This window comes from Rhinolophus sinicus, linkage group LG11, assembly GCF_036562045.2.
Source record: "Rhinolophus sinicus isolate RSC01 linkage group LG11, ASM3656204v1, whole genome shotgun sequence".
Classification (NCBI taxonomy): Eukaryota; Metazoa; Chordata; class Mammalia; order Chiroptera; family Rhinolophidae; genus Rhinolophus; species Rhinolophus sinicus.
Window position 1 is genome coordinate 45,206,917 of NC_133760.1, and position 27,659 is coordinate 45,234,575.

The 27,659-nt window shown below is 41.1% G+C and overlaps 1 protein-coding gene and 1 long non-coding RNA gene across 5 annotated transcripts in view; one reads left to right on the forward strand and one right to left on the reverse strand.

Moving 5' to 3' along the window:
* The window catches only part of LOC141567518 (uncharacterized), a 68,333-nt gene extending 63,849 nt beyond the window's left edge, over window positions 1-4,484 (reverse strand). The window contains exons 1-2 of the long non-coding RNA XR_012490202.1: window positions 4,036-4,484; window positions 3,303-3,480 (exon numbers count right to left, since the gene is read on the reverse strand). This is a non-coding gene — a long non-coding RNA (uncharacterized LOC141567518). The remainder of the gene's footprint in view (window positions 1-3,302; window positions 3,481-4,035) is intronic.
* A 91-nt stretch (window positions 4,485-4,575) lies between these two features.
* The window catches only part of BRD7 (bromodomain containing 7), a 34,468-nt gene continuing 11,384 nt past the window's right edge, over window positions 4,576-27,659 (forward strand). For 3 of the 4 annotated variants that reach the window (XM_019732332.2, XM_019732331.2, XM_019732333.2), the window contains exons 1-6: window positions 4,605-4,880; window positions 5,319-5,527; window positions 18,055-18,184; window positions 18,486-18,543; window positions 20,526-20,670; window positions 24,823-24,933. In XM_019732332.2, the coding sequence (XP_019587891.2) occupies window positions 4,832-4,880; window positions 5,319-5,527; window positions 18,055-18,184; window positions 18,486-18,543; window positions 20,526-20,670; window positions 24,823-24,933 (702 nt within the window). In that variant the 5' untranslated portion in view covers window positions 4,605-4,831. Of the gene's footprint in view, window positions 4,881-5,318; window positions 5,528-18,054; window positions 18,185-18,485; window positions 18,544-20,525; window positions 20,671-24,822; window positions 24,934-27,659 lie in introns of all 4 variants that reach the window. The other variant, XM_074314927.1, reaches the window with a different exon arrangement.

The window sequence follows — 27,659 nt, forward strand, 5'->3', positions numbered from 1 at the left end:
AAAAGATGGATATTTTAAAAAGAAAACCATCCGATCACAACAGTGTTTTGTCTAACTGAATCACAGAGTCATAGAAGGGCCCCCGGAGAGCATGTCAATGAGTGGTTTTCAAAGATATTTTTGCACCTCCTTGTTTCAAATGAAGTCTTAAGCAGAGCTCTCCTGTATAAGAAATAAAAGCTGTATCTTGTAGTGCAAATATATTTTATCTTTTAGGTTAAAAATTTTAACACTTACTTTTTATAATCAATGAAGATGCAAATATATTAATGTATTTGTTCCCAAGGTATAAAAATTGGTCATATGGGAAATCAATAGAGAAGATCAATGAAACAAAAAGCCGTTTCTTTGAAAAGATCAATAAAATCAATAAGCCTCTAGCCAGGCTAACAAACAAAAAAATGAAACAGGACACAGATTACTAATATCACAAATGAAAGCGGACACATACCACAAATCCTATGGATAGTAAAAGATAATAAAGGAATACTATGAATAACTCTGTGCCTACAAATTTGATAATCTAGATAAAATGGACCAATTGCTTGAAAGACAAAACTCACACAAGAAATAGACCATCTGAATAGGGCTATATCTATTAAAGAAATAGAATCAATAATTAATAACCTTTCAAAACAGAAAGCACCACGCTAGTGAGTTCGCTGCTGAAATCTACTAAATAGTTAAAGAAGAAATTATACCAATTTTCTACAACCTCTTTCAGAGAATGAAAGCAGAGGAAATATTTTCTAATTAATTCCATGAGACCCAATACTAAAACTAGACAACAATAATACAAGAAAACTACAGACTAATATTTCTCATGAACACAGATATAAAAATCCTCAACAAAATACAGCATGTAGAATCCAGTAATGTATAAAAAATTATACACCATGAGCCAGTGGAATTTATCTTAAGCATGCAAAGTTGGGTCAACATTTTAAATCAATTAATGTAATCCATCACATCAACAGGCTAAAGAAGAAAAATCACATGATCACATCAATAGATGCAAAAAAAGCATTTGACAAAACCAACACCCATTCATCATTAAAAAAAAATGTTTCAATAAACTAGGAATAGAGAGGAACTCCCTCATCTTGATAAAAACTATAAAAAGTCTACAGCTAATATCATACTTTATGGTGAGAAACGCAAAACTTTCCTTCAAAAATCAAGTACAAAGCCTCTTCTCACCATTGCTTTTCAACATTATACTTGAAGTTCTAGACAATGCAATAAGACAAGAAAAGGAAGGAAGAAATAAAACTGTCTTTGTTCACATACTGAAATGATCAACTATGTAGAAAATCTGAATGAATTGACCAAGAAATAGAACTAATAAATTATTATAGCAAGGCTGCAGGATACAAGGTTATTATACAAAAGCCAATCATTTTCCTATATACTAGCAATGGATAAGTGGAACAGATTCCTATCAACATAGAAAGTTCTGCTCTAGGGCACCCAACCTAAGACTCATCCTCCAGGTCAATGTGGCTTCCTCAGGGGGGGCCTTGTCTGAACCCCCCAGGCTGGCTCAGAGGCCTATAATAGCACCCTGTTGTTTTCCTTCATAACAACTAGTACAACTGAAATTAAATTATTATCTATACAATTACCTGCTTAAAATGTGTCTCTCTCACTAGATTGTAAATTCCGTGAGGAGAGGACCATGTCTGTTTTGCTCCCCACATGTTCCAGTACCAAGCACAGTGCCTGGCACAATGGTAGGCACTCAACAAAACTGGATGATGGAAGGAAAGGAGACATGGAGGGAAGGAGAGAAGGAGGGAGGGCCTCGTGATGCCTCTTTCCAATTAGATCGAGGGCTGCAGATTTATCTTTGTCGTGGCAGGATCTGAGTCCACATGACTTTTGGGGTTGTGAGCAATGGGCACTGTGGCTGGGACGCATTGTCCTCCAGCAAGCAGCTCCTAGGCCATGAGGATAGAGGCAGCACAGGATCCCCACATGGACAGCTTCCATCTGCCACCTCTCTTTAGTTCCCTCAGAGGCAGGCGGCTGGGGCAGCTCAGCCTGTGACCGCAAGCAACCCTGAAAGCTGCGCTGTCAACAGCCTGTCACAGTGAATCACCTCAGGCCACTGCATCCCCAAAGAGCTGCCCACTGAACCAGCCTCAGCCCCCTCAGGGCCTCTCCCAGAAGCAACAACAGGCTGGTGCCAGGTTAGCTTGTTTGTGCTGCCAAATTGGGGCACCTGCTATAGCTGCTGGCTGCCTGGGCTCGGGAAATGCCACCTCCCTCCTCTTCTCCCTGGGACAGAGGGCGGGGCACCCCCAGAGCGCCCAGGAGAACAGGCCCTCTCCCACTCCCTTTCAGTTCATTCACACTTGGCCATGAAGCCTCTTCACTCCTCACTTCCCTGACCCTCATGTCAACTACACAGACTGCATAGGGCTGGTCCTACCCAGTCCTCAGAGGGGAAAACTGAGGTTCAGACAAAGGAAGACAAGAGAAGTAAGTAGCCCAAGGACAACTGGCCTTGGGAGTGCCTCTCCTGGCCTCACTGCAGCATGAGGGAGCTCTGAGGAAAACAGCAGGGCAGACGTGAGCATCTTGGAAGCTCTGGATGTTCACAGCTTTTCGTCTGTCTGGATCAGCTGCCTGTAAGCCTCTTTCATCTGTCAGCTATAAAGGGATACCTGTAAAGGGTCCCCACCAGCTCTCCCAGCACTGCCCCAACCAAGGGTCAGGGGTCCCACAGCTCCCTCTCTGTCACAGCACCGAGGTCTGAAGGCCCAGCTGTGATGGGAACCTGGCACATCTCAGGGTCATGAGTCTGCTAAGGGCCTAGCCTGCCCCAGCCTCGGGCTCAGGCACCCTGGGCACCAAGTCCTCTGCTGAGAGGGCTGGGCCTGTGAGTGCTGAGCAGAGGCCATTGCCTGGGAATGCCACCCCCCTCCAGTGGCCAGCCTTCCTCAGTGCTTCCTCCTCCTCCTTCTCCTCCTCCTCCTCCTCCTCAGACTCTCTCAAAGGCCACCAGTCACCTCCTGTCCCAACCAAAAGACGCTCAGGAGAGGAAGGCGAGAAGGCATCATCATCACAAAGCAGTAATGATTATTCATTCATTCATCCAACAAATCCTTCTCAAGGGACTGTGCTGAGTCCAGCTCTGTGCCTTGGCTGAACCCTGCCCTCTGTTTCCTGCAAATGGGCCTGTCCAACATGGCAGCTTATGTCAGAAAAGCATGCAAGTCAAGGAGGCCACAGAGTTGGCTAGCAAGACAGAAGTCACAAGCTTATATAACCAAATCACAGAAGTGACATCTTGTTACCTTTGCCATCTTCTGTTGGTTAGAAGCAAGTCTATAGGCCAGTCTGCACTCAGTTGGAGGACACGAAAGCCAGGAGGTGGGAATCGTTAGGGGTCATTTTAGCGTCTGCCTGACACAGCTTAGTCCAGTTCAACTAGCATTTTCCGGTGCCTTTTATGTGCCAGGCACTGTCCTGGAGCTGGGAATAAAAAATTAGATGAGTTAGAGTTTCTATATCCCAGACACGTTTTCTGAGGTGTTTTCTGCTTCAAGCTCTTACTCATTTTTCACAGCTGTGAACACTTTAGGACCTAGGTAGAATCTCTGTTGAGGGGAGGAGGGAAATTACTTGTGCTATAGTGTGAATGTTAACCAAACTCTTTTCCTCCATCCCAGGGTGGTCAGAGGGAAGAGAGTGAGGTAGCTCCCAGGGGTATTTGCATAGTAGTGGTCTCTGTGCTGGGTGCTGTGGGTACCATGGGAATGAGACCCGGCCCTGGGGGAGGACACTGGATAATGGGGAGCAGACAGATAAACTCAGAGGTTCAGCCTGGACCGAGGCATGCCACAGTGGAGGCCAGACCCATGGGGGAGTTGGCATGGCAGTTCTCCTTAAAGCATATAGTTATCATAGCCAACAGCTGCAAAGCCGAAGCCCAGCTTTACCCTATACTTGGAGGCCGGGACATATCAGCACATAAGAATGTGTTTTTTGTTTTTGTTTGTTTTTTCAAGATTAGAATCCCTTACTTACCAATATGCTGGGTTTGCTGGATCCGGCATCTAGTACAGGCTCAATAAATATTGGTAAAGGGAGGACAGAAGCTGGGGAAAGTGGCATAGAAGGGAGGAGTCAGGAAAAGAGGAAGAGTGATAAAAAGAAAAGAAAAAAGGAAGAAAGGAGGAGGGTGCTAAGAGGAGGAGGGAGGGAAGAAGGGAAGACAGAGGGGAGGAAATGAGGGGAGAAGAGGGAAAGAGAGAGAAAGGGGGAAGGAAGGAGGAAAAAGAAAGGGGGTAAAGAAACAGGAAGAAAAAGATGCAGAGAGGGAGAGAAAGAGACAAGTGACAGGCAGAGACGGAGAAGGGAGCGAGGGAGAAAGACAGAGAAGGAAGTACAGACGAGGGGAGAAGAGAGATAGAGAGGAGGGAGAGTGATAGAATAAGAGGCGATTCAGAGCGGTGGACCCCGCTCGGGTCCCAGCCCCGCCCCCGGCTCGGCCTCTGGCCCCGGCCCGCAGGCTGCAGCGCCACCTCCAGCCGCCAGGGGCCGCCACGTGCAGCTAGCCGCACCCTGCGCGCGCGGCGGGCCTTCTCTCCCGCCTCGGTGCCCGCGGCTCGCTGACCCGTCGCCGCTCTCGGGCTCGGGCCGGGCGTCTCGCGCCGTCTTCTCGTGAGGGGCCTCGCGCCGCCCGGCGCACGCCGCCCCACTGCCTCGCGGCGCGGGGTCTCGCGGGCCCCGCTCCCGCCCTCCGCTCGCCTGGCCCGGACCGGAAGCGGCGCCGCACGGCCTGGGCCTGGCGCGGGGGGCGGGCACCGGGGCCCGATCGGACATGGGCAAGAAGCACAAGAAGCACAAGTCGGACAAACACCTCTACGAGGGTGAGGAGTGGGCCGCGGGGGGGGCGGCGAGCCCGCGGCCACTCTGGGGGCTTTTCGCGCCTTCGACACCACCCGCGATCGCCCGCGGCGGACCTGCGGCCGCACTTCCCACGGGCAGGCCCGGGCCCGCGAAGGGGGCGCGGCCCGCCCCAGGCGGCGCAGACCCCCCGGGCGGGGGCGGCGTTGGAACTCGGGACCCCGGGCCCCGGGCGGGTCTCGTAGGGACGTTGTGAGGCGGCGGCCCCTGCAGGCCTGGGAGCGTTCGGGGCGCCCACTTGGCGAGTGTCCGTCATTCAACAGGTGCTTCGTGGGGCGCCCAGTGCGTGCCCGGCGCCGCCTGGGGCTTTCGCCCCCGCTCTCCGCCCAGCGGGCACTCCGCGTGGTGGATCCTGCCCCGAGAGCCTCTCTTGTAACCGAGCCTCTTTCCTTTTCTTGAAGAGTACGTGGAGAAGCCCCTGAAGCTGGTCCTCAAAGTGGGAGGCAGCGAAGTCACCGAGCTCTCCACCGGCAGCTCGGGGCACGACTCCAGCCTCTTCGAAGACAAAAACGATCATGACAAGCACAAGGACAGAAAGCGGAAAAAGAGAAAGAAAGGCGAGAAGCAGGTCCCCGGGGAAGAAAAGGGGAGAAAACGGAGACGAGTGAAGGTAAAGGGGGCTGCATTGCGGAGCTTTGCTGGGGACACCACTCCCCCCAGTGCTCGCCTGTGACATCCGACTTGTTTTGAGGAGCAGGGCTGAATAGAAAAACATGAATCGCCTATGAGTTTCCGCAGCTCTTTATTTAATCATGTTCTTAGTTGTCCTCACACGTCTGATGAGTGAGCAGTTAGTCCTGGTTGTCCAATGCTTCAAAGACAGCTTTTGCTCTCCCGGAAAAGGAAAAGGCACGGGCAAGAAAGCCCCAGTGTTGGAGGTTTGTCAAAAATACTCATTTCAAAAGTGAACGGGATCCATTGAGGTTCACATTTTATTCTGGAATAAATACTGTCATGCCAAATATATGACGAGCAACTGCCATCTTTTAAAACAAAGTTTGAGTCTGTTGGAGAGAAAATTTGATCAGAGACCTTTAAGGGATAGGAAACCAGTAATAAAAACAAGCATTTTCTTAACCATTGGCAGTTAATAGACAAAAAATAAGTAGCTGCCATCTTAGTTTGCAAGCGGGGCCAAATAGTAATAATAATAAACTTGACTCCCAGGAATGATCACCTACGTACCTGGAATTACCCTAGACTCCTCCATGTCCCAATTTGAACCTGTCACTAAGCGACTTACTAAATCAATTACTGTATCTTGAAGCTAGATTTCTGTAGGTTAGTTTTATAATTCTTATATATTACAACAGAAGTGTTCTATCCCACGTGATTGAACACACTGGTAAGTCATTAAATCTTAGAGATTCTCTTTTTGGAATTTCTTAAACCTATTCCTTTCTGCTCCAGTTTTTACTGCCTTTGGCTAGAATGTGACCGGTTTTTTATTAGGTTGGTGCAAAAGTAATTGCGGTTTTTGCAGTTATTTTTAACCTTTTGAACTGCAATTATTTTTGCACCAACCTAATAAAAAGTTCTAGTGGTACAGAAGTGAACGACATGGAGGGGAAAAGGTGGTCCTCACCCCAGACCCTCATACAGTCTCTCCAGAAGTGACTAGTTTTTGGGTTGTTTGTTCTTTTTTTTTTTTTTTATTGTTAGCAAAGTAATTGGTGAACATAGTTTTAAAAAGTCAAGAGTACTACAAGGCTTGTAATACAAAAGCAGTCTCTCCTGCTCCATCCTGGAGTTTTACTTCCCAAACTTTTTAGTTTTCTCTGGATATTTATTTCTGAATGTTGGTTCATATTGCTGTTTACTGCTTTATCAATTTACGTCTTTTATCGACATCATATTACGGAAGATGAGAGTTTAAATTAGCATTCTTATACTGTTCCACACCCCTAGTTTCCCTTCCTCCATTCTCCCAGTATAGATACATCACAGTTGTTGGTTAAATCAGTATTCGGTGTCTATGTTTAATTATTCACTGAAGACAAATATATACAAATACAGATCTGACCTTGACTAGTTGGCTAATTGCTTTCATTTGTTTGATATTGTGTACCAATTCTTCCCAAACTAACAGATTTGTAAAATCCATTTGACTCTCCTTTGCCTGCTTTCTCTTGGTTTACTACCTTGTTCTGGTGGAGTCTTAACTCTGGGGACTTCATTAGAAAGCATTTGTAGGAGGTAGATTTTTGTTAAGTTCTACATGTTGAAAACCTTTATTCTCTCATCATAGAGTCCTTACATAGATTGATGGTTTGACTCGGCGTGGAATTCCAGATTGGAAACTTTTCTCATAAAATCTTGAAATCATTGCCGTATTACCTTCTGGTTTCCAGATTTGCTGTTAAGAAGTCTGTTGCCATTAATGCTTAGCCCTTTGTATATGACCCGTATTTGCTCTCTTGAAATTTTTAGAATCTTCCCTTTTATCTTCCATACTTTGTTTCACAGTGAATAATCTTGCTTTCAGCTCTGAGCTGTTTGCTTTGAAGTGTTTCTATGATAATTTTCCTCTGTTTTTTTCTCTTCTTTCTGGAATCCCTGTCATTTAGATGGACTCTTGGACGGATCATCTTGATTTTCTTATGTTTCGTCTCTCTGTTTTGTTTCTTTTTGTGAGTGTGTGTGTTCTTCCTTCGAGGAGAGTTCTAAACTTTCTCTTCTGGCTGCTGTTGAATTTTATTTCAGATCTTGTATTTTGAATTTCCAAGAATTCTTTCTTGTTCTCTTGTCCTTGTTTTAATAGCATCTTGTTCTTACATGCAGTTTCTTCTTTTATTTCTCTAAGGATCTTAATTGATGGGTTTTGCTTTTTTTCTTTCTTTTTTGAAGTTTTCTTTTGCTCCCTGCATTGTCACTATTACCCCTCAAGTTCTTCAGTTTATTTATTTGGTCTCCTCCTCTTATGTTAAAAGCATCCTTCAGTTATCTTTGAGACTTTGTAGTTTGTTTGTACTTAAATGTGCAGCACAGAAAGGCTGATTAAATGCTTTGTGCCTAGACAGTTTGTCAGCTGATGACCTTCATTGTAGAGTCACTGAACAGAGACCCGATCATTTGGATGGGGAACCCCCACTTGTCTGTACCCTTCAGGATCTTTTCTCTGGGCTCTTCAGTTTCTCCAGAGGAAATCCCTCCTGGGAGAAGGATTTTACCTGGTGCTGGTATTTCGAGTGCCAAAGAGGGGAAGGAGCATAGAGGTCTTACAGCCCAGTGCTCTGCTTTCAGTCCAGCACGTATCCCCAGTTCTGACTGGGCTCCAGGCCTGCAGGTTCTGGTTCCTTATGGTTCCAAGTTCTGAGCTTTTTCAGGTTTCTGAGGTTTGAACTTTCCTCATAGGTGTCTCCCTCTGCATGCAGGAGGTAGCTTGCTTCCTCTGATCTGCAAACCCCTTCACTGGCCTTTCATCTCCTAAGTGTGTTGACATTTCACCCACTGTAGTCTCTTCTATATACTAGGTTCCCGCCATCATCTCGTGTAACTGGAGCTGAGGTAACCCCTTTTAACCATTTCTGGTTTTAGATCTGGCAGTTATACCATAACACCAGCTGATATATTATTCTTCATTTCTTTTATCAATCACGTCATTCTTATTAACTACATAGTATTCAGTTAGATTGATGTGCCATATTTTATTTTATATAATAATACCTTTAAATGTTACAACTAATGCTGCAGTGAGCCTTATTGTGCATTTCTCTTTGTATACCCCTATAAGGATACCGTCAGGGTAGGTTCTTGGAAGTCTCTTTTTTGTTGACCACTCTGCCCTTTCTTGACTCTGGCTCTAAATATCTTTAGGGACCATTATATTTTGATTTCACTGCAAATTAAGATGCTTTTGCATCCACAGTCTCATTAAGACATAACACTCTGCATAGTAGGACAGGTAAGTGGGTGGTTTCTGTTTTATAAAAGATGAAGTGGAAACTCATAGAATTGAAGTGAATTTGTTCAAGGTCTCACTTCCTAGGGACTTGGGGCTAGAGATCATGGGACATTTCCGAATTCCCTGGGGTGTCGTTGGTTCTGTAGAGGCTGTTTGGGTCATCCCATTTTTCCAAGCCAGAATAATAAGATAAGCCCTATAATCTTTCAAGGGTGTCTTAGTTAAGTGACTTTCTTCTTTTGAGTAGGAAATCTCTGATTATATTAGTTTAAAAAGCCCCAACAGATAGGATCAATAGTCTTTCTCTGTGTAGAGCAGTGCCATTTAATACCAACCAGAGCACTGAGAGTACAGCATCCCTTGGTTTTAATCAGACATTATCTAGACACCACCCCTGTGAAAGTACATTGGCTTTTTTTTTTCCCCCTTAAATATTTGAATGCTGAGCAATTGGCAGAGAATTTGCATGCTGGTATAACTCTCATAACATTATCCTTTCCTAAAGATACAGGCTTAAATGTTTTCGAGTTACTTATTCCCACATTATAGAAAAAAATAAAATAACTGCTCGTGAAAAAAATGCTCGCACCACTTGTAATAGTAATACATATAGGCACAAGAGGACAATTAAGTAAAACTAAGGTTCAAGAGGTGCAGTTCTGTGGGCCATTACATTGACAAAGTGGTGATTTATAAAAATTGTAGAAGTGTTCATAAAACCATTTGAAGTGAAATAACAGTTTTATACACACACTCCGTGCCAAAAAAATGTATACACACTTTAAGAAAGGAAAAAGCTGTATTAAAATTGTAATACTCAATATATACCGATAACAAAAGATGAATACAAGTCATGTGTATACATTTTTTTTTGGCCCCCCGGTGTACACACACATACCCATTATTATTACTGTAAACTACATACACATTTTACAAGTGACTGGTACTTATTAAGCACATAGTACGTGCTAGGTTCTGTGCTTAATGCGATCTCAGTTTACTCCTCACCATAATCCTATCAGAATGGTATGGTATTATCTCTTTTTTTAAAAATTGTGGTAAAATACACATAGCATACAATTTATCATCTTAACCATTTTTGAGTGTCCAATTCAGTAGTGTTAAATATATTCACATTGTTGTACAACCAATTTCCAGAACTTTTTCATACCCATTAAACAACTCCCCATTTCCCCCTACCCCCGCGGCCCCTGGTAACCACCATTCTACTCTCTGTCTCTGTGAGTTTGACCACTCCAGATACCTCATCTAGGTGGAATCATGCAGTATTTGTCTTTTTGTGATTGGCTTGTTTCACTTAGCATAATGTCCTCAAGGTTTGTCCAGGTTATGGCGTGTGTTAGAATTTTCTTCCTTTTTGAGGCTGAAAACCATTCCATTGTATGTATATACCATAATGTTTTTTTAAATTTATCCATCAGTGAACATTTGGTTTGGGCCTACCTTTTTGCTATTATAAATAATTGCTGCTATGAACATGGGTGTACAAGTATCTCTTCAAGACCCTGCTTTCAATTCTTTGGGATATACACCCAGAAGTGGAATTGCTGGATCATATTATCTTCTCTTTTATAAATGAGAAAACTAAGGTTCAGAGAAGTTAACTTACTTACACTTACACAGTCAGTGCCAGAACAAGAACTCAAATCCTGCCCTTAGAGGTCCTTAGTTTAAAGAGTTGTTAAAGCAGACAGCGACCTCCACGCCTTCACAGTACTTGGAGGAATAAAATCAGTGCTCCAACAGGCACAGTTCTAGTTCTGATGCTCCCGAGATTCCCTGGAGCTGGGGAGAAATCAGAACACTTTGCTCAGGAAGTAGCATTTGAGCTGGTCTCTAGAAATTAGAATAGAATGATGTCACACTACATGTTCGGCCAACATGGGGTCAGCTATATACTCTGAGCTATTGTAGTTTTTTTTCATATTGTACAATTAAACGTAAAGGATCATGTATAAAGCCACGAGTAAAGTAGTTTTATGGGCTACTTAGGTATTTTCAAAGGTCATCTGACAACCCAGTTTTCATTTATATTCAGACTCTAGACACTGATCCCTGAATAGAATGCTGCACTCCTGCAGAGACTTGGAGGTGAGGCTGCCCACTCACCCAGTAGAGAATTGAGAACAAGAGCATGACGGTGGGCAAATGTGAGGGTGTGTATAGGGGACATGAAGTAGCTTTCTTTACAAGCACAGAATACCGAAGCGAAGCGGAGTACGGGATTAGATCTGAAAGGCACCTGCGATGGCAGAGTAGGGTGTTTGAACTTGACTGTGGAGGCCAGAGGGAGTCAGACTTTCTGAGTGGAAGATAACGGTTGAGTCTTAGTGATGTTAATCTGTTAACAGTATCTAGCTGATAGTGAAGGGGACGAAGACTGAGTATAAGGAGACCTACTGAGAAGGCTTTTCATTGAAATGGGTCAGATGAAAGGTCCAAATTCCCTTTCTGGAGCTTGGACCTGTTCTTCTGAAGAGCATAACCCTAATCCAAATTCTCTCTTAACAGCTTTGCAAGTCAGCTGCAGGCTTAGCTGCTCAAAGAAGTTAGGTTATTCCCATTACTCGGGCTGTTACCAGAATAAAGTGTGAGTTATTTAAAAAATTGTTTTACATCATAACCTTGAACATATATAGGCTATTATTTATAAAGCTGAGGGTAAGTAAAACTTTTAATGGAAATGTAAACTTATTATTCATATACAATAAATTCTAATAAGCACTATGCTAGGTCCCAAGGGGAATACATACTCATAAAGCTAACATTTGAGTGTTTATGTGCCAGGCACTGTTCTAAATTCTTTGTTTACTATTTTAATCATTACGAGTAGCTCTACGGGGTAGGTACTATTAGTGTCATTTTATTGCTGAGTTAACTGAGGCGTAGAGGATGATAAGCTTATAACTAGAGAGGAGAGAAAAATGACTAATTATTAAGCAAAGTGGGAATTCTGTCAAAACGTAAGTCGTTGACTTGTTTGCTATGACATCAGCCACACCCAGGATCTCAGGGCTGCTGTGGCTTATCTGGGTTGACAGAAAATCCTCCCCTTTCTTTCCCACTCTGCTGTCCCCTCCCGAGGTGGCCCTGTTAATCACAGACCCTCAGGAGGCGGGAGGACTTGGACCTAGGGCATGAGAGTAGTGTGGCTCCTCAGACTGAAGGCCTGTTTATTTGTTATTTATTCAACAGATATTTACAGATACCTATTACATACCAGACTATACTAGGCTCACAGGATGCAGAGAAATGAATAAAATACGGTTGTTGACCTACAGGAGCTCAGAGGGGTGGGGAATGAGATGAGAAAGGAGAACTAAATTTCATGGCCTGGTGAACTCTAAATAGAGGTATGAATAAATGTTCTGGGCATCCCGAGGAAAGTCTCGTGTTCTGCCTTGGGAGGCTGGGGAAAGCCTCCTAGAGGTAACAGCTAAACTGCAGTAGATGCTGTTTTCAACCTACGGCTGAATGTGAGGGGTAGCTTCCAAGGAATAAAACTGATCTCTTCAATTGAATTCTAAAATCACCTGTTAGAGGGAAGTTCTGAAATTGTTTTGCACACTGGAAGCATTATTTGAAAAAATACAGAGGGTGACAAAAAAAAGTATACACATTTTAAGAAAGGAAAATTGTATTAAAATTGTAATATTCAATATATACCGATGAATACAAATGATGAATACAAGTCACGTTTGACTTCTGCAATTACAAGAGGTGCTCAAAGTGGTTACCATTAGCGTCCAGACACTTCTGATTATGGCAAACTACTGCTTGAGCAACGTTGACCAAAGTGTCCACTTGTGTACATTTTTTGGCACCCCTGGTATGTATTTTCAAATGTATATATAATGTTTTCCAAATACATATGTATAAAATCTCCAAGAGTAGCCAATCCAAAGAGCAGTACTTATCACTAACAACTTCAGATGGTAATTCACACACTTTCACATTCCTGTTTCATACCATCTCCTATAGAGCTTGGGGGTACAGAGCTGAATAAGACATGGGCCCCTCAAGACGTGGAAACAACCAAAATGTCCTTCGATAGATGAATGGATAAAGAAGTTGTGGTATATATACACAATGGAATACTATTCGGCGGTAAGAAAAGATGATATAGGAACATTTGTGACAACATGGATGGATCTTGAGAGTGTAATGCTGAGAGAAATAAGTCAGACAGAAAAAGCAGAGAACCATGTGATTTCACTGATATGTGGTATATAAACCAAAAACAACAAAAGAACAAGACAAACAAATGAGAAACAGAAACTCATAGACACAGACAATACTTTAGTGGTTACCAGAGGGTAAGGGGGGTGGGGGGTGGGGGGTGGGAGATGAAGGTAAGGGGGATCAAATACATGGTGATGGAAGGAGAACTGACTCTGGGTGATGAACACACAATGGGATTTATAGATGATGTAATACAGAATTGTACACCTGAAATCTATGTAATTTTACTAACAATTGTCACCCCAATAAATTTAATAAAATTAAAAAAAAAAAAAAAAAGACATGGGCCCCTGCCCACAAGGAACTCCAGAGAAAGCAGCAAATGTGTTATAGTGCGATAACTGTTATAATATTAATATGGCAAAGATTTGCTTCAAAAGTGTTGCTCACAAATTAATAATAACTTACCATTGAGTCATGGATAAATTAGAATCTTGTCTGAACTAAGTACAGTGTGTTTGTAGTTTTGGAAATAGCCGCTTTTCCTCTCTCCTGCCTCAGACGTTGGTGCACATGGGTATTTCCTCTGCCTGGAGTGCTGCTCCCGTCCCCCGCTGCAACCTGACTAAATTCTCTCTCCTTCGGATCCCAGCTCAGATATTACTTCCTCTAGAAGCCTTCCCACGCTTCAGTCTAAATTAGATTCACCCAGCAACTCTCTCTCCTTGAAGTCTGTTTGGTTTTCTTAAATAAATTGTGTAATGTTTGTCTCTGTTACAGTGTCAGCTTCCTAAGGGCAGGGCTTGTGTGTGTGTTATCCACTGCGTACCTGAACGGTAGGGCCTCAGTCGTTTACCGAATGGATGCAGGAATGAATGAGTGCTCACCATGGTGTGAGGCACTGCACTAAAATTTCTCCTACACTGCTTATTTAATCCTCACAACAATGTTGTTGTGCCTATTTTAAAGATGAGAAAATGAGTCTGTCCCAAATTACAGTTTATCCATGGTCTCATAGCTATAAGTGGCAAATCCAGAATTTGAGCCCATTTTATAAACTGAAAACCCTTCTTCCTTGGCTACCCGAAGTTAAATGGCTCTAGTATTTTTGTTTAATTTTCTATATGGAATTAGCAAAAGACACTAACTGTTAATAAGAGCTACAAGAGCTGTGGTAACTTTTGGTTTTACATATCTGTTACTTTAGTGACATTCACAGTAGGATTCTGTAGTACATTCTGAATCATAAAAGAAATTAGAAAAGTAGAATCAGAATTTTAGAGAGACCAGAGCCTCTTGTTTTATAGGTGAAACTGAGACTAAAACAGTCGGGTAACTTGTTCAAGGTCACAGTCTGGTAACTAGAAGCCAGGGCTCTGAATTCCTGGCCTGCAATCACGTGTTCCAGCATCTCTGTTCAGTTTAGGGCAGTTTCCAAGCACATGTTTTTATATTCTTGTTCTCTTTTGGACTCCAGCCCAGAAGGCTATATTCTCTTGCCATACTAAATAGTAAAGTGGTTACTATAGACCAGGCTAACGAGAGAAAGTTATAGGTGGGGGTCGTTCAGACACATTATACCTTCCTTTGGTACTTTTTTGGCTTTTCTATTTTATGACCTAATTTCACCATCTCATTGACTGTGTAACGTAAATAAAATCAACAGTTAAGTCTCTGTCTTGCAGGTGATAAAAGAGGCCTGGTGAGAGTAAATGAGTTGCCCAAGAAAGTCACAGAACATGTTAAAGATGAAGCTGGAACTAGAACCCGAGCCTCTGAACCATGGGTCAGCAAACTGTGGCCAGCACCACCTGATTTTGTAAATAAAGTTTTATTGGAACACAAACACACCCACTCATTTACTATGCATCATTATCTATGGCTGTTACCACGCTACAACAGCAAAGGGTAGTAGTTATGCCAGATCTTCTGGACCACAATGCCTAAATATATACTGCTATCTGGCCATTTACAAAACAAGTTTGCTGACCCCTCTTCTAGGCTCCTGGCGCTATGGCCCTAGCTCTTTTGACCCAGGAGAGTGCTTCTTGCTTTTCAAGCTGCCCTCTACAACTTCCATTTAACTGGAAGGGATCTATGTCTCCAGGGGTCTTTTTCAATAACAGATGTTCTAAACCTGCCAACCTGCAAAAGATTAATGCCAGTTTTTCTGGGCAAAAGATACAAAACTTTTCAAAGTCAAAAATTACGGCTCCCAAATATGTCATGAGGGCATAAAAAACAGACACCAATCAACGTAATGGTAACAGATCAAATGCACAATGGGTACAGTTTATAACATTGTTCTCTGGAGCTTTTCAACCTGTCATATATTCTTTAATAGGTGCTTGGACCTGAGCATAGAGTGATGAATCTCAGTATCCTCAAAGTGTGATCCATGCGCCAGCAGCACCCAGCGGCCTGGAAAGCGGTCGGTGATGCTCCTTCACAAGTTCTACCCTAGACCTACTGGGTCTGTAATTCTGAGGACGGCCTAGACACTGGTGTTTTAACAAGGCCTTCTGGTGGTTCTGATGCCGCTGAACCTTGACAACCGTAATGGGAGCCCGGAGTCTGTATTTCTAGCACTTTTCCACATGCTGCGGGTGCTGGCGGTCTGGAGAGCACACTTTTGAGAACCACTGCTCTAGATACTAGAACAAGAGATCAGGACATAGGCCAACAGATGAGTTTCTTGAGTTGATAAGATTCTATTGAGAAGCTTGATTCTCAAGAGTTTACGAGTAAAATAGACATTTAAAGAGATTAGAGTATAGACACAGGTGAAGCCTTCTGTGCATCCTTCCAGAATCCCCTTTCTCTCCCTTTCTCTAAAGAGAACCATTATCGTGAGTTTGGTGTGCATCTCATGCATCCTTGTTTTTTATAATTTTACTACTTCTGCGTACATCTATAAATAAATACACTTACATTTTCAAACTTTACATCATAGATCTTATAACAAATAATTCTCAATTTTTTTCTCTAGAAATTGTTTCTGAATGCCGTACATGTAAAAATACCACATAACTTTAGCTTATTTATTTTACCTGCTATGTAAATAAGCCATAATCTATTAATCCATTTTCCTTTTAGTAGGCATTGGATTGTTCCTGATTTTTTACTACCGTGTTTCCCTGAAAATACGGTCTTATACCGTATTTCCCAAAAAATAAGACTGGATCTTATATTAATTTTTGCTTCAAAAGACGCATTAGGGCGTATTTTCAGGGGATGTCTTATTTTTTCATGCACAACAGTCTATATTTATTCCAATACAGTCATGTCATCTTCTGGAACGTCGTCATAACATATTAAATGCATCCGTCTGGCTGACAATCTTAAGTGGGGCTTATTTTCGGGGTAGGTCTTATCTTCGGGGAAACACGGTATTTCAGAGTACTGTAGTAAATATTCTTGTACATGCCTTTTTGTATACAGTTGACCCTTGAACAACGCAGGAGTTAGGGGCACCAACCCCCCTCACAGTCAGGAATCCACATGTCACTTTTGACTCCCCAGAAACTGAAGTTGTCCCTCGGTATCCACGCAGAACTGGTTCCCGGACCCCTGTGGATACCCAAATCCAAAGATGCTCAAGTCCCCTATAGAAAATGGCACAGATCAGTGCATAGTCGGCCCTCCCCATCTGTGGACTCCCAACTGCGAGTCGAAAACTGTACAGGTATTGAAAAAACTCTGCATGAGTGGAGCTACACAGCTCAGCCCGGTGGTGTTCAAGGGTTAACTACTGTGTGACAAGCTCCAGGGTGTGTGCCCAGGAATATGGTTTTACCTGTTTACCCACCCATCTATGAGAGATGAGAGCCCCATTTCTCTACATTTTCATCAAAACTTGGCATTTTCAGATATTTTAATTTTTGCCAATCACATCTCTGTGAAATACATTCTGTTTTTTAAATTTATAATTCCCAAAGTTCTAGGGAACTTGAGCTAATTTTTGTGTTTCTTGACTGAAATATTTCAGATTTCTTCTGGGAATTACTTGTGATACACTTTACCCATTTTCTATTGGGTTATTTGCCTTTTTACATGAATTTGTAGATATTCTTTATGTCATCTTTGCTAATACTTTATGCGTTATTTGTGTTTCAAGTGCCGTATCTCAGTCGATAGCTAGTCTTCTAGCTTTGTTTATGGGTAAGAAAATCCCTACTCTTGTGTCATAAGGATTCTTTTATCTGAAGTTTGAAAACTTTGCTTTGTACATTTAAGTCTTTAATATAGCTGGAATTTACTTTTGTGCGTGGTATGAGGTAGAGAACTAATTTCATTTTCTTCCCTCATTTACATATCTAGTCCTATCACTGCCATTTGGTCACTGATTTATAATGATGCCACCTCTGTGACATAGCAAGACTTCCACGTGTGTGGGTCCATTTCTGGCTCTGTAATCTGTTCTTGGTCTGTTTGTCTCCCCCTATGTCAGACCCAGTGTCTTAATTACTGTCACTTTATACAAATACTTTATATCTGATAAGACACATCTTGTGACCTTTTTCAAAACTGTTCTGAGTGTTCTTGATTTGCTCTTCAAGATAAATTATACGATTGGCTTGTCAAATTCCATGAAAAAGCCCCTCTTACAGTTTGGATTGGCATCACATTTTATTTATAGATTAGTCTGGAGAGAATTGACTGTTTTCAATTCATGAACATGGTATGTTTCCTTTATTCAGGTCTTGCACAGTAGACCTTCAATAACATTTCATAAATTTTCCCAAAACGTATTGGGCATCTTTTCTTAGATTTAGATTTATTCCTAAGTATGTTACTTTGCTTTTATGAATAGAATTATTATTCAAACTGGTTATGTCTGTCATACCTTTAAAGCACACCCCCCCATAACATGTTATTCTCTCCCTTTCCAGTAGATGGCAGTAAAATACATTGAGATTTCATTATTAATCTCTTTTCAGTGGTGTCTTATTTTTTTCCACTGAATTTAAAATGATTTATTTCAAGGTATTCTGAAATATGTCTAAGTTTTCTCCCTTTGTCCCATATAGGAGGATAAAAAGAAGCGAGATCGGGACCGTGTGGAGAATGAGGCAGAGAAAGACCTCCAGTGCCCGGCTCCTGTAAGATTAGACTTGCCTCCTGAGAAGCCTCTCGCAAGCTCTTTAGCCAAACAAGAAGGTTCGAATAACTGAATTAACTGTCCTGAATGAGGAGGCTGAAATTATTTTAAGAGTCAAAGCCAGGGAAACTGGGCTTTTAACTTTTAAGTTAAAATTTAAAAACTGATTTCTCTCACTCTAAGAACTGTAAATTAGCGTCAGTTTTGAATTGATATTCTCATACTTTAACCCATTTGTAAGTGGAATTCTGTATGAGATACTTAAGGATAGATAGGAGAGAAGTCACAGAAAATAAGCCGAACAATACTCTCTAGAATTTTCCTTTTTAAAACACTCTTTTCCTTTCTTCTTTGCTATAGAAGTAGAACAGACGCCCCTTCAAGAAGCTTTGAATCAACTGATGAGACAACTGCAGAGGTAAATGTTTTTTCCAATATTTTTGTTACATGGAAATTGAAATGAGAAATACAAGATCCAACCACTTCTCTATTTTTGATTATTTAAAGCCACATTTTGTGGCCTAAATCCAAATGTACTTGATTTTAAAGTGAATGATAAATATTTTGCCTGGCAGTAAAGTACTTCAAGAGGCTGACTTTTAGATGTTCTTGTTTGGTTTGTTTTAACTGGCAACTTGAAGAGTGTTACATAATACTCTTTTAATAGCAAATTTCTTTTTAAAGTAACTTCTGATGTTAAAGCTTTAAACCAGGAATAAACAATAGAGATATTTCTACTTTGCTAATAGATAAAAATACCTTTTATATATTTGTGCAGTGCTTATCATGCTATGAAAATTCAACAATTATTAAGTCTGGGAGAAGAGACAAAATACTATAAATAGGATTCGTGACCTCTTAAATGCAGAAATTTGTTCTAAAAATTTCAATATCTAGATTAAACCAGTGTTAAGTTCTTAAAAGGGAAAATAATAACTCAATCTTTATTAAAACATTTATTTTGATACCTTTTACTCAGAATTTGAATTTTTAGCTCAAAGACATTTACGTTCTTTGCAGAGGATTTGTGGACGTAGAGCATGCATTCTAATCAGTGAACTTTCTTGTCTCTGTGTTACACTTACACATCAACCCCAGACACACACACATCATAAATAATTTAAGATACGTCCTCTAGTGCTATCTGCATTCAGCACATACTCATCTTTGCACTTAAGATGCCTCTCCCTTTGTGACTTTAAAGAGCAGTTGAGAAAATTACATCTCAAGTCTTTACATGTCAATAAATAATTCATTACTTCTTCCAAAGGAGTGGACAGGTAAGTATTGGACATTCCAACTCAATTAAAATGGTAGACTGTTCTGGCTGTCTTTTTATTTCTGGTAACATAAGACCGAAATGTAGGTTAAAGATGTCACCCTAAAAGAAAGCTACTTGACAGGCTCTTAGTCCAAGGATGTCCACGTTGCTCAGATCATTTTGGGAATTAGAACCCAGAGGCGCATTTTTTTTGAATAGCCACAGTGATTGGATGCTGCCTCATCGTTGAGGCTCAGTGCTAATGCTGATGAAGAAGGTAATTGATCAAGCTTAGTACTACCATTTTTGGTCAAACCAAGTGGGACTGGATATTAGAGTGGTTAATTTTAGGGGGTGTGGATGATTTGAAGCGGTCCTCCAGAGATGATTCGTGGTGTTAGTCACAGTAACTGCTATGGATGGCACACGCATGGATGGCTAACTTCCAGACTGCATAGTTTTCTTACTCTCATTCTGTAGTCTCACTGCTTAGGCATCCTGCGGGAAGAACACAGGCAGATTCACATCGACCTGAGTTCAGATTCCAACTTTGTCTTTTATCAGACCCAGAACCAATGATTTGACCTCTGAACCTTAGTATCCTCCTAAGTGAGGATACCACCACTTTGATGGCTTTTGTGAGGACTCGCTATAAAATAACGTCCACTGGGCCTGGGCCTGACACATGGTAAACACATTTTAAAAGTTGCTGCTGTTACTATATTTTAAGCCATTTTTTATTGTGATTAGAGTAAGAAAACTTTTGGTATGCCCAATTTCCAGAGGGAAAAAAAAAATCAGTCTGATGACCTAATTATATAGAAGACTGGTATTCAACCTTGTCGGTACAGGAAATACCAATGTCAGATTCTCAAATGCCAGTACCAGTACTCAACTCTAGGAATAGCAATGCCTGGATCCACCCTCCCTCCCCAAGAGATGCTGATGTTGTGGGTCTAGGGTAAGCCTCCCTATTATTAAATCGTTATTGGTCTTTAAAATTATTCCTTCAATTTTCAGTGAAAAACATGTTAGCATACTACAAATTCTTTCTACATCTAAAGGGTTTCCTCTGCTGCTCCTAGACCAGTAGATTTGTTTGTAGTAGAAATAAAATTGCCTTTTTCATATCTTCACAGAAAAGACCCAAGTGCTTTCTTTTCATTTCCTGTGACTGATTTTATTGCTCCTGGCTACTCCATGATCATTAAACACCCAATGGATTTTAGTACCATGAAAGAAAAGATCAAGAACAATGACTACCAGTCCATAGAAGAACTAAAGGTAACTATAGTTATTTATGTTGTGATTGGACAAATAAGAGCTATGATACAAAGTAACACCTTTGTTATTCATTTGAGAGTCAAACTCTTGGATCCTATATATATAAAATCTTGGTAGAAATCTGCATGTGTGGTATTCAGAATCTTTCCAATTGAGCTTTTGTTTTTCAAATAATTAACTTTAATATCTAAAATCTTTGTGTTTTGCTGTCTCAGAAAACATTTTTGAGCTTGAAGATACAAAACCAGATGAAATAAGTCATCTGCTATCTTTTATTATTTTTGGGGTTTTAGTAAAATTTTGAATCTCATGTGTTCTAATATATATTTTCTCAACCTTTAAAATGTAAAGATACTTGATTTTTAATTTCAGATCAATACAGGTAAAACTGATATTTTAATGACATTGAATTAATGTAGTTTCTTTTTCTAGACAAGGTGTGTGTATCTCCTATAATAGAAAATTGGCTTGTCCAGAAATAATTAACAGAAGTTTAATTACATTTTCTAGTTTGATGAAAATCAGTGGCTGTATTTGTTGAGCCTGTTTCCTTCAACTTTAAGAAGGAAATTAAAAACTTACAAGAACCTGCAAGCCACCAAAATGATGTAGATGCCTAATGTTATAGTCAAAGTTTTTTCCATTTTTAAAGTCTTGTTATATGTTGATTTCAGAGGTGATACTTTTCATTTTAATTGTCCACAGAAAAGGAACCACGTGTTTTTTTTAATTTGCTGTGTAGCAAACCACCACAAACTTAACTGGTTTAGATAATATTGATTTTACCTTTATTTTTTTTGGCATGAATGTTGTAGTGTTCACCTGACCTCAGGGCTGGACCCTAATCAGTTACAAAAAGAAAGTAAGACAGTAAACATTATCTTTACTTGGTCTGTTTTTTAATCCACATGTCAATCAGCTAAGATTTATGAATAACAATAGCAATTAATTCTATCTTTACCATCAATTTGAATATATAGATAATATTCTGCTTACTCTGGAAACATTCTCATGTATTCAGAGAAATGGAAACTTTTCATCTGGTGAAAATTAAGCTAGAGTTGTTTATTTCAGCATATTTCTGACCTTATTATTGCTTAATGGAAAAAATCTTAACTTTTGTTTTTTTCTTTTTGTGAACAGTTTTCCTCTGATCTTTCTCTTATGACGACAGGGGAGAGTAGAAGTGTGCCCCCTAAGTGTTTTAGAGCAAACGGTTCAGATTTATCATAGTTGAAATGAACAAGTATTTTTAAGTCTTTTGTGTTTTCTACATTACTACACATTTTCAATAAGCCAAAGTAATACTTATTAGCTTATCCAGCTCATTAGACTGTTCAGGTTTTTTTTTAAAGAAAAGTATGCACAGAGATCATTCAGCTTTGCACATGACCAAGTGCCATTACACACAAGTACAATAAAGCCTAGCACGTGACAGACAAGATCCATGGGATCTACAAATTGCCCTAAGAGACCAGACCATGATCAGTAGAATAATCTAGTCTTCTCTTGCCAGTTATAGGCCCAATGGTGACTTAGTATGAGTAATAATCATATTGTGTCTCCCTCACTTGCCTGTCCTTCCCCCGAATACATATTTCATAGTTCTTAACGAAATGGAAGCTTTTCAGAATATCTATACCAAGGGCACTTAACCTGGAGGCCTTCGGGAGCCGTGCATGAGCCCTTGGGACCAGGAACCTGCTAAAATTATATGAAAAATTTTGTGTTCGGCTGTGTGTGTGCACGCGTGCATGTGCAATGAGTGAGTCCATAGCTTTCATCACATTCTTAAACATCCAGGACCCAGCAGAATCCTAACTGATGAGAGACTTGGCCAGGGCCTCGGGATCCTCATGTACTGCATCCACTTGAAATTTAACACCCAATTTAGCGTGACCCTGAATCCGTCTTCTCAGGTGCATTTAAATAATGCTCAGTCTGCCTGTTGTCAGTCCATGCAAGTGTTCTAATTATTAAATAGTGGGGTATGAATGTTTTTAGAAGAGTATGGGAGGTTCGGATTCTTTTTGTTTGGTTTTTATCATTTTAACTTAATAAGACCTTGGTATAATCAGTCGCACATTTATCCATTGTAAAAATTACTTAACCATGAAAATATGCAGTGGGATTGCTGTCATGCAGGGACTCAGCTCCCGCTCCCGGCAGGTGAACACAGAATATGGTGAGGCCGAAAAGGAACAACGGAGCCATGGATGGGGGTTCATACCACTATATTCTCACTGGCGGCTGGGCGAGACACAGGAAGTAGGAGCCACACCATCTGCGATCCGTGCTTGCTAACTGCGCTTGCCAACGTAGCTACAGCAGTTGTATACAAAACAATAGTGGCTAGTGGCCAACTGGTTACAGCTGAGGGCCACCTAATAATCCAGCCAGCACCTTTCCACGTGAGGTCGAAAGCCTGAAAACTGCTCTTCTGGCCCTGTCCCCACACTCTGCCCTTCCAGGCTCTCACCTCACAATCTACTCAACAAGCATCTTCCGCGAGGGGCCTTAAGCAAGGAACGCAGAGGTGGATGCACTATCCTGGGCACAGCCAGGTTTTCTGGGTACCGCCGGGTTTTTCTGGGCACAGCCAGGTTTCCCTAGGTACCGCCACTTCCTGGGCACAGCCAGTCTTTCGGGGCACAGCCAGAATTTCTGGCTACCGCCAGGGTTCTCAGGGTATCATGCTGGAACATAAGTGGTTCACACCCAAAGTGCTTACACATTCTCGATGGCAGCTGGTCGAGACACAAAAGCAAACATCCGCCAGTACCCCACCCAACAAGGGGTCTTCCTGCACCACAATCTCACTAGCTGCCGGGCGAGACACAGGAAGCAAACATCCACCACCGCCCACACCCCAACAAGGGATCTCCCCACCCCTCCATGGGGGTCCAGCTCTCCAGCAGCTGCACAGCTTTTTCTATGCTGCTCGGAGAACCATCCACGTCCCCCACCCCTCCACAGGGGCCCAGCTCATGAGAACAGCAGCCACTGGGCATCACACGCTGTGTGGGGGACACATGTCCTCCTGCCCAGAAGTAGGCGACTCCATTACCTGACTGGAAGAACCTTGCTCGCTGCGCCAAGTGTAATGCAGGGTCTCAGCTCCCGCTCCCGGCAGGTGAACACAGGGTATGGTGAGGCCGAAAAGGAACGACGGAGCCATGGAGGGGGGTTCATACCACTATATTCTCGCTGGCGGCTGGGCGAGACACAGGAAGTAGGATCCACACCATCTGCAATCCGTGCTTGCTAACTGCGCTTTGCAGCATAGCCAGCTATATAGAAAACCATAGTGGCTAATGGCCAACTGGGTACAGCTGAGGGCCAACTGGGTACAGCTGATGGCCATCTACTGCCTGACCCAGCACCTTTCCACGTGAAGTGGAGAGCCTGGAAACTGCTCTCCTGGCCCTGTCCCTACAATTGCGTTCCCTAGTATGTGTATACTTTGAAATTTAAACCAAAAATACAGTTTTGATAATTTGGCTACTCTATTTACATGTTTTAACTCTGAGGTTGTATGGTTTATTTCACACTGGCATGATTTCTTAACATTCTACAAATTGTTTAGCTTATGATACACCCAAACACAAAGAAGAAAATTAGTTTAAAGGTTTAACATTTTTGCTCAATTAATTTGGATTTGGTGGGAAATACTGTGATAATCCAGCACTATTCCCAGTTTTCAGTCAAGAGCTGAAATAAAACATTTAATTCATAAATGGAAACATATTATGTGTACTTTAAAACTAAAAAAAATATTTTTAATTAGATGAACTACTCAGGATTATTCTATTAAATATAAGATAGAAGTATTTTCTTTTAATTTTTTTATGTGTGGTAAGAAACCAATTTAAAAATTTCATCTTGGTATCTAAAGTTTGTATGTAATTAGTATAAAATGTTTAAGAATTTGGAAAAGAATGTAGTAGGATATTTAAATAGGTATTTTTATTGTGTGAGGCTTAGAACTTAATAAATTGCTATTCCATGTTTTTTAGTAAACAGTGAAAGGTTAGAGTGTAGTTTGTTTGTTTGTTTTATTTTTCCAGGACCTATATTATTTCAAATCAGGACAATGAGGGCAGTCTGTTTTGTTTTAATATGTTTTTTTCCCCCTTAATATTCTCTCTACAGGATAACTTCAAACTTATGTGCACTAATGCTATGATTTACAACAAACCAGAGACCATTTACTATAAAGCTGCAAAGAAGCTATTGCACTCAGGGATGAAAATTCTTAGTCAGGTAAAGAAAATTCTTTGTCATAAATAATAATTATGAAATTTACATTCATATTTTGGTCATAGTGATACAGATCCAATTCAGTACTGATTTTATTGTATAGGCAGATCATATTAAAGTTGAAATACTAAATGAAAAAAATTTTAATATAAAGAAGAAAATTAAAGCAGGAAGATTCTCATTTGGAATAGATATAAATAAATACTGGCATTCGCTTGTAATTATTTATTTAGAGACTCTTGAATTGATACTCACCAGATAGACTTATATTTGCTGTGAAAGAAACATCAACCTGAATTCAGGATAAGATTGATTCGATGAATTATGCAATCTTTTAGGAGGAAAGCTCTCTATTACCCCTTGTAGGGATGGAATCTAATGTTCTGGGAAGCATCAAACTTCAGATACAAATGAGCACTACCTGGGAACTGTCTCAAAGCCACCTCCCCACAGGAGCAGGCTCTGCCTCGAAGGACAAGCACCAGTGCGTAGGAAGGCATGTGAGGAGGAAGGAATGTGTGCAGAGGCACAGGCAGTGGTCATCAAGCTGCACGAGAGCTTAAACATCGTAACAGTCCAAAGAGATACTGTCAGTAGTGGCAGAAAATTGTGTGTGTCATCTCAGAGCAAGGCCAGTGACAGACCTTGAAGGGTAAATTGAGGTGATCACTGTGCATCTCCTGGGAGAAAAGGAGAGCTCCCAGGATAAGTCACAGCTTTGGAGGTTTTACAGCTCTGAGTAGGATGGGAAATTAACTGAAACAGTCCTGGCACCTCACCACAGCAGCAAGTCAGAAGACTGAGTTCTCGTGTTGGCTGTTTTCCACTAATTGTGGACCTCAGGCAAGACATTCACCACTCTGAGCTGCAGTGGTCTCATCTACTCATATAGAGAAGAAGGTTTAATCTGTGATCTCCAAGATAATTGCTAGCAGTAATGTGCTGATTCTAGATAAGACCTAGCGAAGGGAGGAGACTGAAAAAGAAGAGCGAGACAGAGGGATTTTGCAAGGAAGAAGTGAGTGGGTATAAGACATAGGAAGAAAGAGAAAGAAATAAGAATGACAAGCTTGAGCTCAGACTCGGGGGAGTTACAGGAGAGTAGAAGTGAGTCGTGTAGATACACACACGGTTTCCAGTGTTTATGGCTGTCATCTGTGTCAGTTCTACGTTTACAGAATTGCCCTGGTTTGCAGATGCCGGAGTGTGTGCTTGTCTCTGAAAGATTCTTGGATCCACTTAACTGGAGAAAGAAAAACATTTGGATCGACGATTATTCGTTCACTCCTAATATTTAGACAGCATCACTTCCCACCCTTTCCTAAAGACTTGGGGAAACTGTGATGTAAGCCAGTTACCCATATTTGGCAACATTTGCAGAGGAAAGGGGAATGTAAAATGTTTACGCCACTCTAGCCAGAAAGATTCAGAACACAGAACCAAGCCACGTTCCAGGTTTAAAAACCTGCGGATGCTTTTTATTACTGTATTTAAAGGAAAAGTGCTTCCAGCAAATGCAACCTTTGGTCACTCCAAAATATGTACATTGAATTTCTAGGAGAAAGTTTAATTTGCAGAGGTAACACATACAAGGTAGATTTATCAACTTCAATATACCACTATTGTCTCTTCTTTAAATACTGCAGTTACTGTAATGTGCACAAGATTCCAGTATCCCTTGAATTTGACTGTGGGTAGGATAGTAGGAAGCACAGAAAATAAATAAACTTTCTTTTCCACTTTTCTCTCTGTTATCTTCCTTTTTTGTCAGGTCTCTTCCTGTTGAGGAGCCCTACCCATCCTGTGTTATAGCTTCCTGTTGACTGTTCTCTCCACCCTAGATGAGAGGGATCCTTACAACAGTGAATTTTAGATGTTTAAATTTAGACCTTCTGAGTTTAATAACAGTGCTCCTGAGAGAGCCAGCACACCCTTTCATGAATGGTGTCTTTTAAAAGATAACTGTTTTTGAATGTTCAGTGTTAAGATTATAGAGCAGCCTTTCATTATTTTTTTCAGTTCTACACCAATAATGTTATTAATAGACTTGTTATTTTTATAAAGAATGGACATATGTAGAATAACTTGATCTCCTAAATAAATACTAGAATGCTGCATTATGGCACAAGATAGTACAAACAGTACTGTTCGTAGCACAGTGGCTTTGGAATCAGACTAATCAAGATTCAAGTCCTGGCTCTGCCATTGAGATGCTGTGTGAGCTTAGGCAGTTTTGGTCACAGAAAGTGGGATAATAATAGTACTTACCTCAAAGAATTATGCCCAGGGTGTGGGGAAGCACTCAAGTGTTAGCTATTATTAATGGCAAAGAATCAAGCTCCTTAAGTCATTTAATATTGTAAAATTGAGGATTGATAAACAGTATGCTGATTTGGAGACGTTTTCATTACCAAAAAGGAAAAAGTCATTGCTTTCAAAGTAAAATTAATTAAACTCAAATTTTTCCCATTACTTGTGTTGGAATTGAGAAGATTTCTCTAATTGAATTACTTAAATTTTGTGCATGTTATGTTAAAAACAATACCAAAATGTTTTTAACATGGGTTCTACTTTATAAAATTCTACAGTGGAAATAAAAAGATTACTGAGAACTTTGTGACCTCAGCCCATTCATCTAAGCAATATTTCGTGTGTAACTACAAACCAAGGTTGCCAGCCTCGGTTTCAGGTACTAGAGAGATGAGTGAGAAATGACCTAAGTGACATTC